The sequence below is a fragment of the Mus pahari genome, chromosome 15 (assembly GCF_900095145.1).
Source record: "Mus pahari chromosome 15, PAHARI_EIJ_v1.1, whole genome shotgun sequence".
Classification (NCBI taxonomy): Eukaryota; Metazoa; Chordata; class Mammalia; order Rodentia; family Muridae; genus Mus; species Mus pahari.
This window is the reverse complement of record NC_034604.1, coordinates 15723418-15741895: the sequence shown is the minus strand read 5'-3', so window position 1 is coordinate 15741895 and position 18478 is coordinate 15723418. Positions and strand designations below refer to the sequence as shown.

The following is an 18478-nucleotide window of genomic DNA, read 5'->3' as shown; positions in this document are numbered from 1 at the left end:
CATCAGCCTGATGGCTTCATCAAAAACAGATTCTATGAGCCTATGGGGTGTGTGTGTGTGTGTGTGTGTGNGNGNGNGNGNGAGAGAGAGAGAGAGAGAGAGAGAGAGAGAGAGAGAGAGAGAGAGAGAGATGAGAAGCTGACAATGTTTACTGATTCCTCTGGAAGAACCCAGTTGTTAAGGAAGAAGAAGGTGATTTCACTAAATATTTTTAGCTTTAAACTAATCTATGAATAGTTTAATTATTAAAAAGCATTTCCACGTCCATGTAAGATTTACTCTCTCTCTTTCTCTTTCTTTCTCTTTCTCTTTCTTTTTCTCTTTCTCTTTCTCTTTCTCTTTCTCTTTCTCTTTCTCTTTCTCTTTCTCTTTCTCTTTCTCTCTCTCTCTTACACACGCACACACACACACACATACACACACACACACACACACACAAACACACACACACACACACACCATAGGCTCATAGAATCTGTTTTTAAAAGTTAAGGCAAGACTCATGCATCTATTTCTACAGTGTACTTTAAAATATATTCAAGGAAAAAAAATCAATTCTAAAATGTCAGTGTAGCAGTGAAAATTCTGATTTAATGACTATGAACTGAACCTTAGGAATCCACGAGGATTCCCCAGAATGTTTTGGTATTCAGCCATCACTGGAAACCCCTCACCTCAGCCAAGTAAACTTGGTTTTCTTCAGTAGTTCCCCTGAGTTTTGTTTCTCTAATTTGTGTCTAGGATTTACATTCCTATTCGCAACTGAGATTGGTCTACAGTTCCTTTCTTTTGGAGAGTTGCTGTTAAGAGTCATTACTAAATTGATCCTTGTTTCCTCAAGTATGCAGGTGCTGCTTAGCTGTCTGAATGAGTAAGATTGTTTGATTTTCAAGCAGGAGGAACTGAAGCTGAATCCCCAACACTAATGTAAAAACCTTGGCATGGCTGAGTGTACCCTTAACAGCTCTCCTGGCGAATGGGGTTGGGGAGAGCTTGCTGGCTAGCCAGCCTTGACACAATGGTCAACTTTGGTTCAGGATGAGCGCTTATCTCAAAACAATGTGGAGAGTGATAGATGCAGACTCCAGAAGTTCAGCCTTCTCTGTCTCCAAACCTACATGTGTGTGCACCTGTACATTTATATAATGTAACACACATGCACTCACACACACACACATGCACACACAGACTCACACATATGCACACACAATTTATATTCCTACTTTCTTGTGTTTTAAAAGAGAGTAGAAAAAAACCAACAGCATTGAATTTGAATATTTATTTGACTTTCATAGTCCCAGATTGTTATTTCTAATATCACTTCCAGTTTTTAAATAAGTAGTCAGAGTCAAAGAGAAGTAATATGCTGTGGCTCACATAATACCTGTCCCTTGTGCTCCACATGCAACTGCAGCTGAATGTCTACCCTTCCTTCCCAGGACAGGAAGCCCTGCCCATGCAGCCAGACCACTGTCCACCCGATGCAGTGCCTTTGTTATCACGCATTGCTCTTCCAGCATCATGTCATATGGACATATTCTTTTTATTTCAAATTTGATTCATCTGGCTTGATAAAGTATCTTTGCATTGAGATGAAAGGGTATTTTATTATTGAAATTTTAATTAGGTTCTACTTTTCGGAATTCACATTCTAAAATATCTCGTGTTTCTAAATCAAGTCTTGTTAATATTACTGTTTTTTTCTAACATTCTTTAATCAATGCAATTTGTATCTGCCATGTTGCATTCTATCATGTATATGTATCATATATGTGTATATATATTCATTCACAAACTCTTAGAAAACCAAATCCACCACAACAGCCAACACTCATCTTGAAAAGTGAATAAAAGACTTGTGCAGCTCTATACTCAGGTAACTTTTAACCTCCTGAGGAGTTCTTCTTTCATAAATCAAACACACTAAGCACAGCATTTGGAATTTATCTTAACCATGTCTCCAAAGAGTAGCCTTTCTTAAAAGTTGAAGTTTTGGGTTTTTGTTTGTTTCTTTGTTTTATTCTGGTTTGTTTGTTTGCCTATATGTTTTCTAGAGAGAAAGAAAGGACATGGAATTGGACAGATAGGGAGGGAGTGAGGGATCTTGAAGGAGTTGAAACAGTGTCCATAATCTATTGTGTGATTAAAAATTATTATGTATTATGTATATAATAGCACACACACACGCACATGCATATAACCCTACTCAAAAAAAGAAAAAAGAATGAGGTAGTTGAGTTTGATTACTCTAAAAGAATTCTTCATTTCTAACAGCCTGGCTCTCTGCTGTTAGTCATAACTATATTCTACAGAAGATTGTACTTTTTTCTTTTTTTATACATGGAAAAGTTGAATAATCTGTTGACTGAATCAAGAATTACTTGGGTATATTTCTCTTAGTTGCCTAGAACTTTCTAATTTGTCTTGATACAAATAAGCTTGAATGGAAAAAATACAGATCTTAGCAATTTTTACATGGAAGGCCCTGGAGTCTCTCTCCATGAATTTTTAGGGTATTTGTTAACACCTCCATGCAGAAGTGAGGTGTTTTTGAATAATATTTTAAATTAATGGCACAAATGTATAAGTTAGTATATAGAGAACTTGCATTCTTTGCCATCCTGACTGTGAGCCTAGAGAGCTGGCAGGAAGATGCTATGAGGCTTTAGGAAGCTGCCCTGGGTCGTGCAGCTGCACTGAGCCAGAGCCTTCAGGTTTCCCTGTACAACCTCCACTTCCTCATATTGCAGTGCTGTTCATGTCTCTGTGTGGCTGCCCCAGCACATGATTTGTGAGATGGTCCTTAGCTGCATCTAACAGATAGATCTTCATCTTCTTGCTGCTTGCTTCCCAATTCTGGGATAGTAATAAGAATAACTTCCTATGCATGCCATAGGTTCTAAGATTTAGGAAACATTTTTACTTTTTAGAGGGTATTAACCTATTAATATTTGGTATGAGGACAATATGAAAATAATTTTATTCATCAGTTATTTTAAAACTATATGTATGTCTGTATGTATGTATGTATGTATGTATACCTTGTGTTTGTAGTGCCCATTTGATAGAAGATGCTATCAAATCCCCTAGAACTAGCTCTAGGCGGCTGGATGTGAGATGACTGACAAGGATTCTAGGAACAAAATTCCGATCGTCTGGGACAGCAGCAAGCACTGTTAAAGCCTGAAATATCTCTCTAATCTCTCATATATCTTTTTGGATTTTGTTCAATATTTGGCCAGTGACTATTTTGATAAGAATAAAGATGAACAGAGGAAAATGTCCTGTGATTTCCTTCACAGTAGAGCAGAAAATGTTTTATGGATTTTGCTAGGTTGTTCTGTTTTTTTTTTTTTTTTAATCAGTTATAACTAAGGTATTTATTTAAACACTTCTGGGAGCTGATGAGCCAAATTATTAGAGATTAAAATGTACCCATTAAGGAAATGGTCTGTGGCCAAGCTACCTGTCTTTAAACTCTTGCCCAAGTGAAACCTTTTGACTTTAGAGACTTTCCCTTTCTCTCCTTCATACAGCTGCTGTGTAGAATGGGGGTAATAATGACATTCCTGCTGCACACAGGTGTGGGGATTTAGTGAATTTATATTCCCTGCTTAAATCTGTGCTGTATGTCAGCAGTGACCACCATGAAGGTTATCATGTTGATAGTTTCCTCCGTTTCTGTTGTGAGAAATCCATATGGTAAATGACAGACAATGTCAAAGTGCCATTCTTAAATTGTCAAGAACATAACTTGTGTAACAGAAGGCAACGTTACATCATTCAGGAAGAAATCATCAAAACCCAAAATGGATTCCAAAGAAGAAAAAAGGCCCTTGGTAGATTTTGATTAGAGGAAATACAGAACTAGTGATGCCTCACTTAGATGTCTCATATAAGGATACTTAGATGTTTGGGAGCTGAGTAAGGGGACACACCAGTAATCTCAGCACTTGTAAGACTGAGAAAGGAGGATTATCCTAGGTTTAACCCAACTTGGACTACACAGTGAGTTTCATTCAGTAAGGCTTGGTTTTAATTGCGCAAAGATGAAAATATACAAATGACAGCAACAGAAACCAAATCAAGCAGATTCTCAAATCCCCACAAACACAACAAAACACAACAACAACAACCAGACATTCACAATACCCACCAGCCTGGAAGTAAATAAACTCTCTTCACCTTTTAGAAACATCCAGTTTTATAAGATTTCTCAATACCAGAGGTAGAGAGCCCTACCTAAATCCAGCCCATTAGACATTGACACAATTCTGTAGTATTTCCAGGTACAGACGAAGGTTTTTTTTTTTTTTTTATAAAGAAACTAAAAAAACAAAAAATAGTTAAGGGATTTCTTTTGCACAGTTATGTAAAGTTATCCTTGGAGATTTTAGAGGTGACCCTTGGCCAAAGCTGGTTAGCACAGGATCACAGCTCTAGCAAGGAAGGGAAGTCATTTTTAATAAAGCATGAGTGTGAATGTATTATGCAGTCCTGTCCAAGTGACTAGTTACTTGAAATATCAAATGTACTGCATACTGAAGTAACATGCATATCTTCTACTTTAAAGCCACTGGATTATGAAGAAAATCGTCAAGTGACCCTAGAGATTGGCGTGAATAACGAAGTTCCATTCATTAAAGATGTTGCAAACCGAATTCCCACCATGAATCGGGCTGTGGTTACAGTCCATGTGCGGGATCAGAATGAGGGGCCAGAATGCAAGCCCCCAGAGCAATATGTGCGGATCAAAGAGAACTCAGCAGTTGGGTCTAAGATCAATGGCTACAAGGCCTACGACCCTGAAACCAAGAATAGCAATGGCTTAAGGTACACAAATCTCTGCAGCCATGTCCTAACAAAGTTGTCATGATTGAAACAGGTAACTTATTTTGAGGTATGTTGTAACACCAAAGACTTATAAAAATTCTTTTTATTAATAGGTACAAAAAATTGCAGGATCCTAAAGACTGGGTCAGCATTGAAGAAGTTTCCGGGTTGCTTACCATATCAAAAACCCTAGACAGAGAAATCATGGCTCCAAGAAATGATGTATACAATATTACAGTCATGGCAATTGACCAAGGTAACAAAGTATTAATTTGGTATTTTATAAAATAGTTGAAGAATAAATTGTAATTATCCTTATGGTGAATAAATATTATGCTAAATATACACAATTCTTGAACATTACCTCAAGACTAGTATCTCTCTTGTTATCCTAGCAGATGACTTTGGCTAGAAGATACCATTTATTTCTGGTTTTGTATGTTTGCTTTGTTTTGTTGTTTTGGTTTGTTTGTGTAGCCAAAGCTGCTTTTAAATTCGCCATATAGCCAAGGGTGACCTTTATCGTTCCTGATCCTCTTACCTTAGCATACTGAGTGCTACAGGGTTGCACTCCACATTAAGAAAGATGCTTTTGTTGTTGACATAGAGTCTTATTCTCTAGCCCAAGATGACTCAAGTCCACTCTATAACTCAGGCTGGTCGTTAAGTTGTGGCAGTTCTCTTGCTTTAGCCTTGCCCATGTTGGGTTTATAACTATGAGCCACCATGTCCAGCTAAATAAGACACATCCTACTTATCTTTATAATCTATCTGCAAGAACTTAGTTCTTGCACAGTTTTGTGGTAAAGGACAATGATCAAACTTAACCATGAGACTAGATGAAATGGTTTTCTCAGACTCTTCACATATCTTTGTATCACTTTACCGGAAGGCTTCCCCCATTAATTAATTTTCAATAAAGCAATTAATTAAATAAATTAATTTTTAATTAATTAAATTAATTAAATTTACATGCTGATTGAAGATGCCCCTCCCTCATCTCCTCTCAGTCCTTCCCTCTCAAATCCCCTCCTCCCCAATCTTTTACCCCTTCCTCATAAAAGGTGTGGCTTCCCATGGATAATCAACCTGCATATCAAGTTGCAGTGGGACTAGGCAGGACCAGGTAACCCAGTTAGGGCAAAGGGAGCCAAAGTCAGACAAGAGTTGTTAAGGGTTCCACATGAAGACCAAGCTGCTCATCTGTTACATATGTGTAGAAGGGACTAGGTCTGTCCCATGAATGCTCTTTGGCTGGTGGTTCAGCTTCCATGAGCTTCTATGGGGCCAGGTTAGTTGACTCTGTAGACTTTCTTGTGGTGTCCTTGATCTCTCTGGCTCCTTCAGTATTTTCTCCCCCTCTTCCTCAGAACTCCCAGAGTTCTGCCTAATGCTTGGCTGTGGGTCTCTGCATCTGTTTTTATCAGCTGCTCAGTGAAGCCTCTCACAGGACAGTTATGCTAGGCTCCTGTCTGCAAGTATAGCAGAGTATCAAATAGCGTCGGGGGTTGACTCTCTCTCATGGGATGGGTCTCAAGTTGGGTCAGTCATTGATTGGCCATTCCCTCAATTTCTGCTCCATCTCTATCTTTAGGCAGGACAAATTTTAGGTGGAAGGTTTTGTGAGTAGGCTGGTATCCCCACCTCTCTTTTGTTCATTCAGCTGATTATTAAATCCTTCTAAACTTGAATTTTAGTTTTTAAAGTAAATTTCCTCTATCCATGGCTTTGTGTTAAATAACAATAATTTCAATGTATTACCTTGAACTCATTGATTTAGAATCTTCAATTGTGAAGTTTTTATATACTATATTAAAACCTCATATGGATTTGAATGTAACATGGGACTAGAATATTTCTATAACCACTCCATCATGACTCATTAACATCCACGAGTTCAAGGAAAGAGAGCATTCAATTCAACATTTACTTCTATTGTTTATGGCAATTCTTGCAAAAGGCTTGTTGAAACTTGTATCTGATAGTGTCATCAGCAGGAACCATCTTAAAGAATCGGTAGCTTTTACTCATTTATGTTCTTATTCCCCATTCATCTAATAACCAAAGATTATAATTTCAGGAAATATAGATTCTCTCTGTAACACTCAGCAACCCAGGCTTCCATGTAACATGCTGCAGTAGTCACAAGAGCTGGGAAATAGAACAAGCTTAGATGACCAACATGGATAAAGAAAAGATGTTACAGATACACAATGGAAATTCATGTCTCTGTAAAGAAAAATAAATAGTGACAGCTGTAGGAAATGGACACAAGTGGGATTCATTTTAAGAGAAAAGTGCTAGACTCAGAAAGACAAATACCACACATTTTCTCTCATGTATTGGACCTAGATTTAAAATTATATATTTGTGTGTATATAAAAATAGAGATTAAGATTTACTTTGCTTTTTGGAGACTCTAAGACAAGAATCTGAGACCAGCACTGAGCCTTGTCCCTTTCTCTTCTCAGAGGGTAAATCATGCACAGGAACACTTGCAGTGAACATTGAGGATGTGAATGACAACGCACCAGAGATAATTCAAGATTATATTGTCATCTGTAAGCCAAAGATGGGGTACACGGACATTTCAGCTGTGGATCCTGATGAACCTATTCATGGCCCTCCCTTTCAGTTCAACTTGGCAAACTCCTCTCCAGAAGTCAACAGAATCTGGACCCTCAACCAAGTTAATGGTATTACAGAAAGATAACAATTCATGTGATTTAAAACAGCAGAATAACTATTGGAGGGTTTACATATTAATTTGCACAAAGTATGATGCAAAAGTTTAGGATGTTAAATTAGTTTTTGCCAATTCATATATTTGTGTGTATGTGTGTGTATACATCTGTCTGTAGTATGCGTATGTTTGCCTGTATGTATGTGCATGTTCATAGATGGTAGGGGAGGGTGTCAGATTCCCTGGAATTGGAGCTATAGGCAGTTAAGAACTGTCCGATATGGGTGCTGGGAACTGAACCCTGGCCTCCAGGAAGAACTGCAAGTGCTTTCAACAACAAAGTTATTTTTCCAGCTCCTGATACCATATTCTTTCATTCTACCAAATTGTATGTATACTGTTCTTTCTGCCTAGAAACATCACTTTCACTCTGTCTCAGTTTCGTGATAACATAAAATGTATGCATTGCTTACGACCAGTCAAATAAGCTGCATACCCTAAGTATATGCACAAGGATATGTCAGGCAAGCAGCACCTCAGCTCAGATGCTTAGCCTCTGAGGACTCTTCCCACAAGCATGCGCAGGGCCCTGTGACATTATCCATCATGTGTCAGAACACCTCACACCTTGTATGACTGTGGTTTGCCAGCTTTTGTCTCACACTTTTAGCATGAGCCTAGTACCTAGCACATAATAACTACTTAAAAAGTTATTGCTTAGTCAGTGCTTTATGAAAGAATATCTAGGAAGGGAAAAGAGCACAATAGGGCAAGAGTGATTGGATGTCATCAGAGTTTAAAGGTTTTCTTAGGACTACTGAGTACTTGGGTATAAGGAAGGGTAAAATTAGGTGCTGAGGACTATGTCCTAAGCTGAGGAGACTGACCTTTGTACTGTAGGTGACAGTGGGGTATGGATTGGGACTGTGGAAAGGAGGTCATGTTGCATCCAGATGTATGTCTTACATAGATGACAGTAGTGTCAGAATATAATTGGGAGGGGGCCAACCTGAACAATAAGGAAAATCTGAGGTTGTTGAACTATTACAAGTATATGAGATGGCTTTAGCTTATCCAGTGGTCCTTAGAAAGGTCAGTGATTTGCATAATCTTTCCTTAGATACTGGTGTTGCTAAGTACTCCAGGATAAGCCAAGAACCACTCTTAGTTTTCTCGCAAGCTTTCAGGTGTAAGGTGTAGCCAAAACCCAACAGTTTAACAGACATTTAAGCTGTACAAATTCCAGAAGCTTTCTGGGCTGTATTCTATGCTGCATATGGTCATGTTTTTGTGTAATGCGAAGTAGTATAATTAGCTGCGTTATGGAGATTATTTCTACATACAAGGCATTAATCATACAGGAAGTACTATGCTTTCTGGAACATTGTCTTTTCTAAAAAGGGTTAAAGACAGACAGCAAAAAGACCCTTTAGCCCCCGTGAAAGGAAAACACTAAAGACTTTTATATTTTAAAGCTGACCAGATAACTCAAAGTCTGGGCTAAGAATATCTCAACCCATCCTCCATGGCCTTCGCAGGCACAACTGCAGAGGCCACAAACTATCGGTGCCCTGAGAAACCTACATGTTTGTAGCTCTTTGTCTGACTACGAATCCTCTCCTCCCTTTTCTTCCTGTCCTGTCTAGAAATCCTGTCTTCTCTTTCACCCAACAATTAGCTTCTGCCATCTTTATTTACCCAATCAACAATTGGGCAAACAGTTAGGGGGACTCTCCCTACAGCTTAAAACATGAAAACTGAAAACATTCTCTGTGCATTTGCAACTATTGATTCTTTAACAGCACATGAACTAGAATTAAAGAAAAATTTGACCCTGACATTAAGAGTCAATTCTTCTTACTCTGTATAGATCAGGGGAAACAAGATACTGCTGGAGTGTTACTACGTCATTTCAATACTAGATTAGTATTGTTTATTACTATTATTATTATTTTGGCTTTTTGAAATAGGATCTCACTAAGTAGCCCAGGCTAGTTTCAAATTCACTGTTCTACAGCCCCCTTTAATCTCAAGTACTGAACTTAGACGTGCATTCCTTACTTGGATCCACATTATTTTTTTAAGGCTTTCTTTCATAGAATTACAAGGGGAAACGTGTCTAAGGAAATGTTAATTTCTGGAAAAGGTTGACGGTATCAAAGGTATTTTTTGAATTTGGTAGTTTGTTTTATTTGTTTTGCTTTGTTTTGTTTTGTTTGTTTGTTTGTTCCTTGATAGAGTGGTAGGAATAGATTCTGAGGACAGAATAAGCACGCATTACAAAGAGCCTTGGGATAGGGAGAGCTCAGTCTATAAAGTGCTGTCTGTGCAAGCATGAAGACCCAAGTTCAGTTCTCAGAGGCCACATGAAAACATCAGGATAGCATAGTATAGGTTTCAAATCCTAGAACTGATGGTTGGGCAGGAGATGGGTGGAACACTGGGCTTGGTGGCAGGCAGACTAGCTTAATCTTCAAGTACTAGGTAATGAGAGATCCAAACACCAAGGTGGTCAGTTCCTGAGGAAGGAATCATATCTGAGGTTCTTGTGGTATATCTATATTTAAGCACACTTATATGTACACCTGTCCATATGAAATAAATCAATCAAAATAAAATATTTTAATTTTCTTCAAAGATACAGCTGCCCGCCTGTTCTATCAGAAAACTGCGGATGTTCAAATATACAACGTTCCTGTTACTGTAAAAGACAGAGCAGGCCAATCTTCCACCAAAATCTTGAGAGTTAACCTGTGTGATTGTACTCATCCCAGTCAATGTCTGCTCAGATCAAGGAGTGCAGGAATCACCCTGGGGAAGTGGGCCATCCTTGCCATCTTGCTGGGCATTGCTCTGCTATTTTGTAAGTACTTTTATTCACTTGAAGATAAAATGAGAAATAAAAGACCAGAGTATCCAAAAGGATCTTGGGAAGTGACTATAGACAAGCAACCATCAGCAGTGATTGCCTTTTATAGGTTACTGCTGTATTCTGTGGTAGATGAGTTCTACTTGAATAGTCGCTAAATGAGGGAACACAGTCCTTTAGGACACAGGTTGCACGCTTGGACAGGATTGTTGAAATGTCTCTAGCTTACTGATTTCTGCTTCCTTTAATCATTTATAGAAAGAACTTGCTCTTTGGGGTACAATCAAATTAATTGATGTGAAATTCTTAGACTAGTACATTCTAAGTTTCTAACATTCATTTATCATTTTTCACCAACCCAACAAAATACATATATCTTTAACACCCACTGAAGTCCTGAATGTGGTACAAGGTAGGATTCATTGTTGAAAAAAATAGTGAAATTAAAAAAAAACCAACCAAACAAACAACAAAATAGAACCAAAAATTCAACAATCACCAAAATGTTTTATTTTGACAGGAAGAGAAAGTTGGATTACAGTAAGTAGAATGACCACACTGCTGTGCAATGTGTTAGATCATCAGTCTTGGCCACACATTTCAACACATGGTCAAATCACCAGGTCATGCCTACATGACATGATTTGGGGAGTCAGTCGTGTGGCATACCTAAAGATATGGGCTTTCAAAGACTATATGGTAGGATTAGGTTTGAAGACGTCAAACAGTGGTGTTGAGACTCCTGTGTCTAGACAGACGTGATTGAAGGGAGAAGGGTCGGAAAATGAAACCAGAGGGAGAGGGGAGTGGAGGAGAGGCAGAGTGATCCTTCAGGGGCCAGGTGGTATGCATATCAGAGCCATCTGGGTGGCCTGAAGTCCAAGACATCTGTAATAGGGCCAACACTGAGCATATCTGATTGAGAGGCATGGTGGTGTTGTCAAATCTGCACTCTAAACATGGAATGTCCTGAACTTTCTATTCTTGTTTTCCTGTTTATTTGTTTGGTTTGGCTGTTGTTTTGGTTTTTGAGACAGTCTCACTGTGTAGTCCTGGCTATTCTGGAATTCACTACATAGATCAGGACCAGTCTGTAATTTTCATTTCATGAATTATTCATAATTATTTTCTTTTAACAATTTAAGGGCTTTAAAATCTTAGGTCACAGGCCTATGGAATTGTAGCCATGGTTTGTCCTTGTGCTAGCGGGTCTTCTTGACCATTGCAAATCGCTGTTATTACTGTCGGTTTAGTGATCACATTATCTTAAATCTCCTATTATTATGATGTAGGATGGAAGTCTAGATAAGATACAAATGTGCTTAATTTTGTTTGTTGAAGACAATCTGGTCTAAGAAAAAAAAGGCTTTTAAATTTTTATTTACTTTTTAAATTTTCCAATTGGCAAATTAGATGAGTAAATATCGTTAACCTTTGACTTAAATAATACTAGCTACTTTTAAGATCTACAATTGAATTCATGATTCTAAACACTTTCATACAAAGGAGAGGATTCCTTCTTTTAGAAATATCACCAAAATACACCTGTGATTACAGCACATTTCAAGTTTTGTCTGTAAATTTTGAAAACAAGAATAATTCACAGGAAGCCACAGTTAATGTTCTTATTGTCCTCCTTTGGCCCAAGGAATAAATAATAAAGGATGGTTGTTTTATTCTATGTTTGAAAAATTAAGTATGATCTTTTAAAAGTATATTTCTTCTTATTATTTTTATTTAGCGGTACTGCTAACTTTAGTATGTGGAGTTGTTACTGCCCAAAAAGGAAAACATTTTCCTGAAGATTTAGCACAGCAAAACTTAATTATATCAAATACCGAAGCACCTGGGGATGACAGAGTGGTAAGTCATTTCTTTGGTGAATAATTATCTCTATAGTTTTAAAATCCATCCCTGTGAAGTTAATAGGAGTTAATTTATATTTGTAAAGGGTTGTAATCTTATAAATTGTACATCTTCAGTCTGTCAGTGTTCCAGAGCTTATGGTGTGGCACTTACCGAGCTTCATAAAACAAATTTACTCTTCAGGTTTAACTTTTCTACTTTTTGGTAGCATTAAATCAATTTTAGTCTTTTGTTGTGACTTTTTTTTTACTGCACTAATCACTCTGATTGCTTTGTGCAATCTTTGAGACTCTTTGACCCCCCACTGATGTCTTATTTTGTTATAATGCAGTGCTCTGCCAATGGATTCACCACCCACACTGCCAACAACTCCAGTCAAGGCTTCTGTGGCACAATGGGGTCAGGAATGAGGAATGGTGGGCAGGAGACCATCGAGATGATGAAAGGACACCAGACCCTGGACTCCTGCCGTGTGGCCGGGCATCACCATACCCTGGATTCCTGCAGGGGAGGGCACATGGAAACTGACAACTGCAGATATGCATACTCAGAGTGGCACAGTTTTACTCAGCCCCGACTCGGTGAAGTGAGTTTCCTTAGGTGTTTTACTCTGAAGTAGAGAACAGTCAGACACTGATGTTAATGTACATTCCCAGAAACTGCTTTGCCATAGTGTTTATGAGCTTCCTCTTGTTAGTCACTTAAAAATGCTTTGGTTTTGTTATAGTCTTTAATTTTTAAGTATTTTGATTCCTCTATCACATTCATTCAGTTTCTAGACCCTTATAAGATCCAGGAGCTTCTAATATCTGCCCTGAATGGTGTATCTTTTAGGTATATCTCTATCTTATAAATTCCTTGGATAAGAAAAGAATGTGAAGAAAAATCTAGTTCCTCACAAATATGCATTTTCCAAATTAAATTTGTATTTTGCTATGAACACATAAACTTCGAAATGCAGTTTTACGTTAAAGACTGGCACACTTTCCTGAGGTGCAGCTTTCCTTTAGAAAGCTACACACTTAAGTGAAGCCTTATATTAGTTAACTTACTTTTCTTCTTTACTCTAAGTGCATCACTTAGGGTGAATCGAGGAATCACCTGCCTAGGCAGTGTAGAACAGCGAAATGACCCAGTTCATGGGGGACATTTGAAATTTATTCTTAGTAATTTTGAAATATATAACACACCACCGTATGGATTGTTTTCAATACATACAGCATACTACCAGATAAAAAGGGTCTTATCTAGAATGAGGCAATTATGAGGAAGAAAGGGTTAAATAAGTGGGTCTCAGTCTAAATCAACAGTGTTAGAAAGCTTTTAAAAATACAAATGCCTTTGTTTCATTCTAGGAGAGTCTAATTCCACTGGTGTGTGTGTGTGTGTGTGTGTGTGTGTGTGTGTGTGTGTGTGTACAAAGTCTCACATGTGATTTGTGTGTCAGGTATGGTAGGGTAGGGGTCCTGTTTAAACATTCTTCTCAATGATTCATGTCTGAATCAGAGGGAACTGATGTGCTCTTAGCAAATATTGTACCAGACATGGTTAATTCTCTGATGGACAGAATATGGGTAATATTCTAGAAGCTGGTTCTTGGTCACTGTCCATATTATTATTATTTTTATGTTATGTTGTCACACTCAGGTGTTTACATGTTTGATATTTAAAGATGGCATTCATGTGAGATTATAAGAATTGTCAAAGCTCCAGACACTCATTTAGGAATGCCCTTCAGTGTTATAACTGGTAATGGGAGGAGAGGCTAGCAAGGTCATGGATAAAACAGTTGGTAGCAGTCAGCCAGGAGCTGAGGGTAAGGGAAAGACTGTGCAGGTCAGCATAGGGAACCTTGAAGATTGGCAGACAGGCCAGTGCAACATTGTACTGAGGATAAGGCAGACAGGACAGCAGGACATTGTACTGAGGGTAAGGAAGACAGGACAGCAGGACATTGCACTGAGGGTAAGGCAGACAGGACAGCAGGACATTGCACTGAGGGTAAGGCAGACAGGACAGCAGGACTTAGTACTGAGGGTAAGGCAGAGACGGTCGGTCAAAGGCTTGGCTGCTTCAGAGCACATGTATACTTTCTGCAGTGTGAGTTAAATAGATGCTTTTAATTTCATTGATTTTTTGGGGGGTGTATCTCTGGCTTTTGGATATGTTGGAATGTTATATATATATATATATATATATATATATATATATATATATATACCTCATCACTGCACATGATAGAGGTATAGTTCATGGTCATTGTATCCTTACAAGTGATGGGCACTAGGAGTATACTTCCATTAATTGCTCTTTCTATCATTCGTTTCCTGAAATAACAAAGTGATATTGGAGGAGAGGTTGACTTAAAGTAACGCAAGTTAGTAAACTAAAGTTATTTTAAACCTTACCATTTGAATTCACCTACAGATTCCAACCTCTTAGTATATTGTTTCCATCATGTGGACTGACCTCAATATTAGATGTAACATTTGGGGATAAATATTTAATTATTACTTAAATGTACTTAAATATAACATTTGTAGACCTACATTAATTTTGATGAATTATTAAAAATGACAACTATACTAACTTATGATATGGCTGTAATATAGACCAATCATGTGCATTTTTTGTGTGTAGGACTCCATTAGAGGACACACTGGTTAAAAATTAAACATAAAAGGTAAATAAAATAAATTTTCTGTTCATATGTTGAAGTTGTTTTAAAAAAATAATACAATCCTCTTTTTTGGACTTTACAGAAATTGCATGTGTGTAATCAGAATGAAGACCACATCCCATCCCAAGACTATGTCCTCACCTATAACTACGAAGGCAGAGGATCTCCAGCTGGCTCTGTAGGTTGCTGCAGCGAAAAGCAGGAGGAAGAGGGACTCGACTTTTTAAACAACTTGGAACCCAAATTTCTTACATTGGCAGAAACATGCACAAAGAGATAATGCCGCTGGGTTACAATTTGACATAGCCTTATCAGACATTCCAGAAATTTGAAACAATGCTACTGTAAAACAGACTCAGTACTAACAAAATGGTCTTGAGTTATGCTAGCTTGACGTGCGCTATTCTGAGTGTAGTCTAGTGTAAAATTGACATATATTCGGAAGAAACCATTTGTGAAATTCTGATCTTTTCCAGGAGCTACGTGCTCTGGGTAACTCTCCTGCAAAGTGAGGCAGGAGCAGTGTGCTCCCAGTTCCTGGTCTGTTACAGGGTCATGACCCTGGCTGTGTGCAGAGCATGTATCTTCAAGTACTGCTAAGGCATACCTACACTCTGTAGGAGCTTCTGCACATAGAATTTTCTCCATTTTACAACCTTCCCCCTACCAATTGGCATTGTTAATGCAGTTTGTTGCTGGCCACTTTTCAAAGAGTACAAGTGCTAAAACAGAGGACCAGAAGCACTCAAGCTGTAGTAGTAGAGTTAAATAAGATCTACAGAGGACTCACCCTGCCATGAGGATATTTTCAAAACAAATGAAACTATTAGTCTAAAAACAGTTAAGTTGTACCAATATCACATTCTTCTAAGGATGGTTTAAGAAACAAACAAAACATTAAGGAACGATGTTTCAGAACAGAACAAACTTATGATAGATGACATTAAAACTTTTGCAGAGCTGAAGATCTAGGGCCTGCCTCTTTATAATTTCTATCAAATACTTCATTGGACTTTGGAAACAAACTTTTGCAAGCTGGCCTAATGCGTACCAATTTTCTGTTTCATCGCCTTCTGAAGCCAGTGTTTATTTGTAACCAAAGTATACATTGGAATGACAATTAAAATGCAAAGTAAACAAAAAGGAAAATGGCAATGATTGAAAATAAGGCTGGGTGTGGCTTATCTTGTAACAAGAAATCAGGATCTTAAATGAGTAGACTCCCTTCCACCAGGCTACAGTGGGCTGCCAGCTCCCTCCTGCTTGAGTAATTTGTTTAAATTTAGAAACATATTGTAGATTTAGTGGGGAAGAGAGAGACAGCCACATGGAAGAGTAGATTCACTTTGCAGGATATGTATAAATTTGTGCATTCAAACATTAGAAGCCAATATGGGATTCAGCCCTCTACACTGCTGGGGCCTACAGCTTCCTGGCCTGCAGTTTACAGAAAGGATGTGGTTTTCTTGGAACCTAGTGTTGACAGACACTGAAATACATGCTCTACCACTCCTTTCTTCTAGTTTTTTTCTCCTTTTCTTTTCTTTTCCTTTCTTTTATTTTACTCTGGGGGATTGGATTACCTCTACATACTGGCTGGCCTCAAAATCTTAATCCTCCTGTTGCAGTCTCTGGTTATTAGAATTATAGGCAGATACTGCCATTCTTGTTAATGACATAGAGCCAATTGGTCTTGTTCTTTAAGTTTGGAGCCTTCATGATGCTGGGAAACAGTGGGGAAAATGTTGTTCCCGTCATGTGGACTCAGAATCGTAGCTTTGTTTCCAGAACCCACTCAGACTTTATGTGAAAGTAGCTCTGGCCGCCATCCAGAAACCCAGCCCTTCTTTTTCCTGTCTGCCAAAGCTGCCTGAAAACTCAGCAGCAGATGCACTGAGCTGGCAAATCTTCCAGAAACTCTATAATCCTTCAGAGTGACTTTATTTTTATTTTTATCAGCCTGCTTTGTTAGAGGGGATTTTGGATCTATGCAGGCAAGACATTTTTCAGACCTCTTCTCATCTGGAATATGAAATCAGGAAAGAGTGCTGCGGGGTGTAACTCAGCCTGGCATAGACAAAGTAAAGGAATTGAGTCCAAGCTTTGCATAAAACAGGCATGATGAGAACATGCCTGTAGCCCCAGCACTTAGGAGGCAGGGAGCAGGAGGATTGAGGGAGTTCAATGTTCTCCACAATTACGCGAGAAGCTTGAGGCCAGTTTAGGTTACATTTGGAGAGTCTTTGGATGGTCCAGAATTGTTATACTGGTCAAACTACATGTGCACCTAAGATTCTGATTCGATTTTAAATTTTTTCCTGTTTTTATTTTACCCCAAGGGTTACTTCCATGATAGACTTTTGAAACAGTCATTTTTTTGTTGTTGTTGTTCACAGCGTCATATAATACTATACTCTTCTCACATGTATAGGTGAAAATTGTGCTATTTTAGTGTGTAAGAAAAACCAGCTCTCCTTTTGTAACACTTTCCTTCCCTCTCCTGGGTTTTTATGTAAATGTACAGACCATTTTTTTTTCTTACATTTATAAGGAAGCAGTTAACTGTCTAAAGAGCATTTGGAGTTTATTTTTCATTGTTATAAACAACTTTAATTTGACAATTAAATTGCTTTTGAAACTTGTCAAATAAAAACAAACAAGCCTTGAACGTGTGAAATAGCATTTCTTGATGAGGAATGTAATACAGTGACGTTAGTTGCTTTCCTGTCTTTGCTGAGTGTAAAGAGTAGAGAATCAAAGGTGAGACCACAGCACACTTGAAACACTTGAGCTCCAGACTAGCACGAAAACTAAAATACTCCACGGAACCTTTGTTGTTTAGGGGTGACTATGCTATAGAACAGGACACTGGACAGTTGTCAACATCGTCAATATGCACTGGGGCCAGGGATTTTTAAGGCAAGATCTCCAGATGAGGAGCACCTGGAAAAACTCATAATGTGGTTCTGATTTCAGTGATGACTGGAAAAATACCTGAACCTGATGATGAGTAATTGCTTATAAAGGCTGAGCCATAGCTCCAGCCCCTTTTATCTCTGCTGTGGGAATTTACTAATATAATAAAGGGGCTGTATTTTTGTGACATACGTGGAGTGCACTGACATTCTTTCTACTCCTCACAAAGAAGCCATTAGGATCTAGAAATGTGCAAGGTCAGCTGCTCCCCCATGTGTTTTCTGGTTTGCTTTCTGGTGAGCTGAGAGTTCCTTTTGAATTCTGGTGTGCTGGTGTGTTCTTCAGGAAAGGCTGGTGTGTTCTCTTTACTCAGCTCCCTCTTCCCCACAGCTTCTTTTCAAGTATCTACAAGGGAGTGTGGGACACACCCTTCAATGACTCAGAACTCTCCTGTTCTCAAGAACCAGAAAGGATGAGCACATCGATGTGACTCACACCCTGGTGTGGCTACACATACTTCCCCAAGCAGAAGCACCTACATCTACTCTGGGACCCCAAATATTGAACTTCAGCAGAGAAACCTGCATCTTTCTCATTTATAATCCTTGTCTCCTGTGAGAAATGAAACCCC

General features: G+C 38.4%; 1 protein-coding gene across 2 annotated transcripts in view; it reads left to right on the top strand.

The window, feature by feature from the left end:
- Dsc3 (desmocollin 3) overlaps nt 1–15294 on the top strand; it is a 36990-nt gene extending 21696 nt beyond the window's left edge. Inside the window, exons 10-16 of one of the 2 annotated variants that reach the window (XM_021214776.2) lie at nt 4574–4833; nt 4947–5089; nt 7305–7529; nt 10155–10379; nt 12127–12248; nt 12583–12837; nt 15014–15294. In XM_021214776.2, the coding sequence (XP_021070435.1) occupies nt 4574–4833; nt 4947–5089; nt 7305–7529; nt 10155–10379; nt 12127–12248; nt 12583–12837; nt 15014–15211 (1428 nt within the window). In that variant the 3' untranslated portion in view covers nt 15212–15294. Of the gene's footprint in view, nt 1–4573; nt 4834–4946; nt 5090–7304; nt 7530–10154; nt 10380–12126; nt 12249–12582; nt 12838–14891; nt 14919–15013 lie in introns of those variants that run through there. The other variant, XM_021214777.1, reaches the window with a different exon arrangement.
- Nucleotides 15295–18478: the final 3184 nt, after the last annotated feature.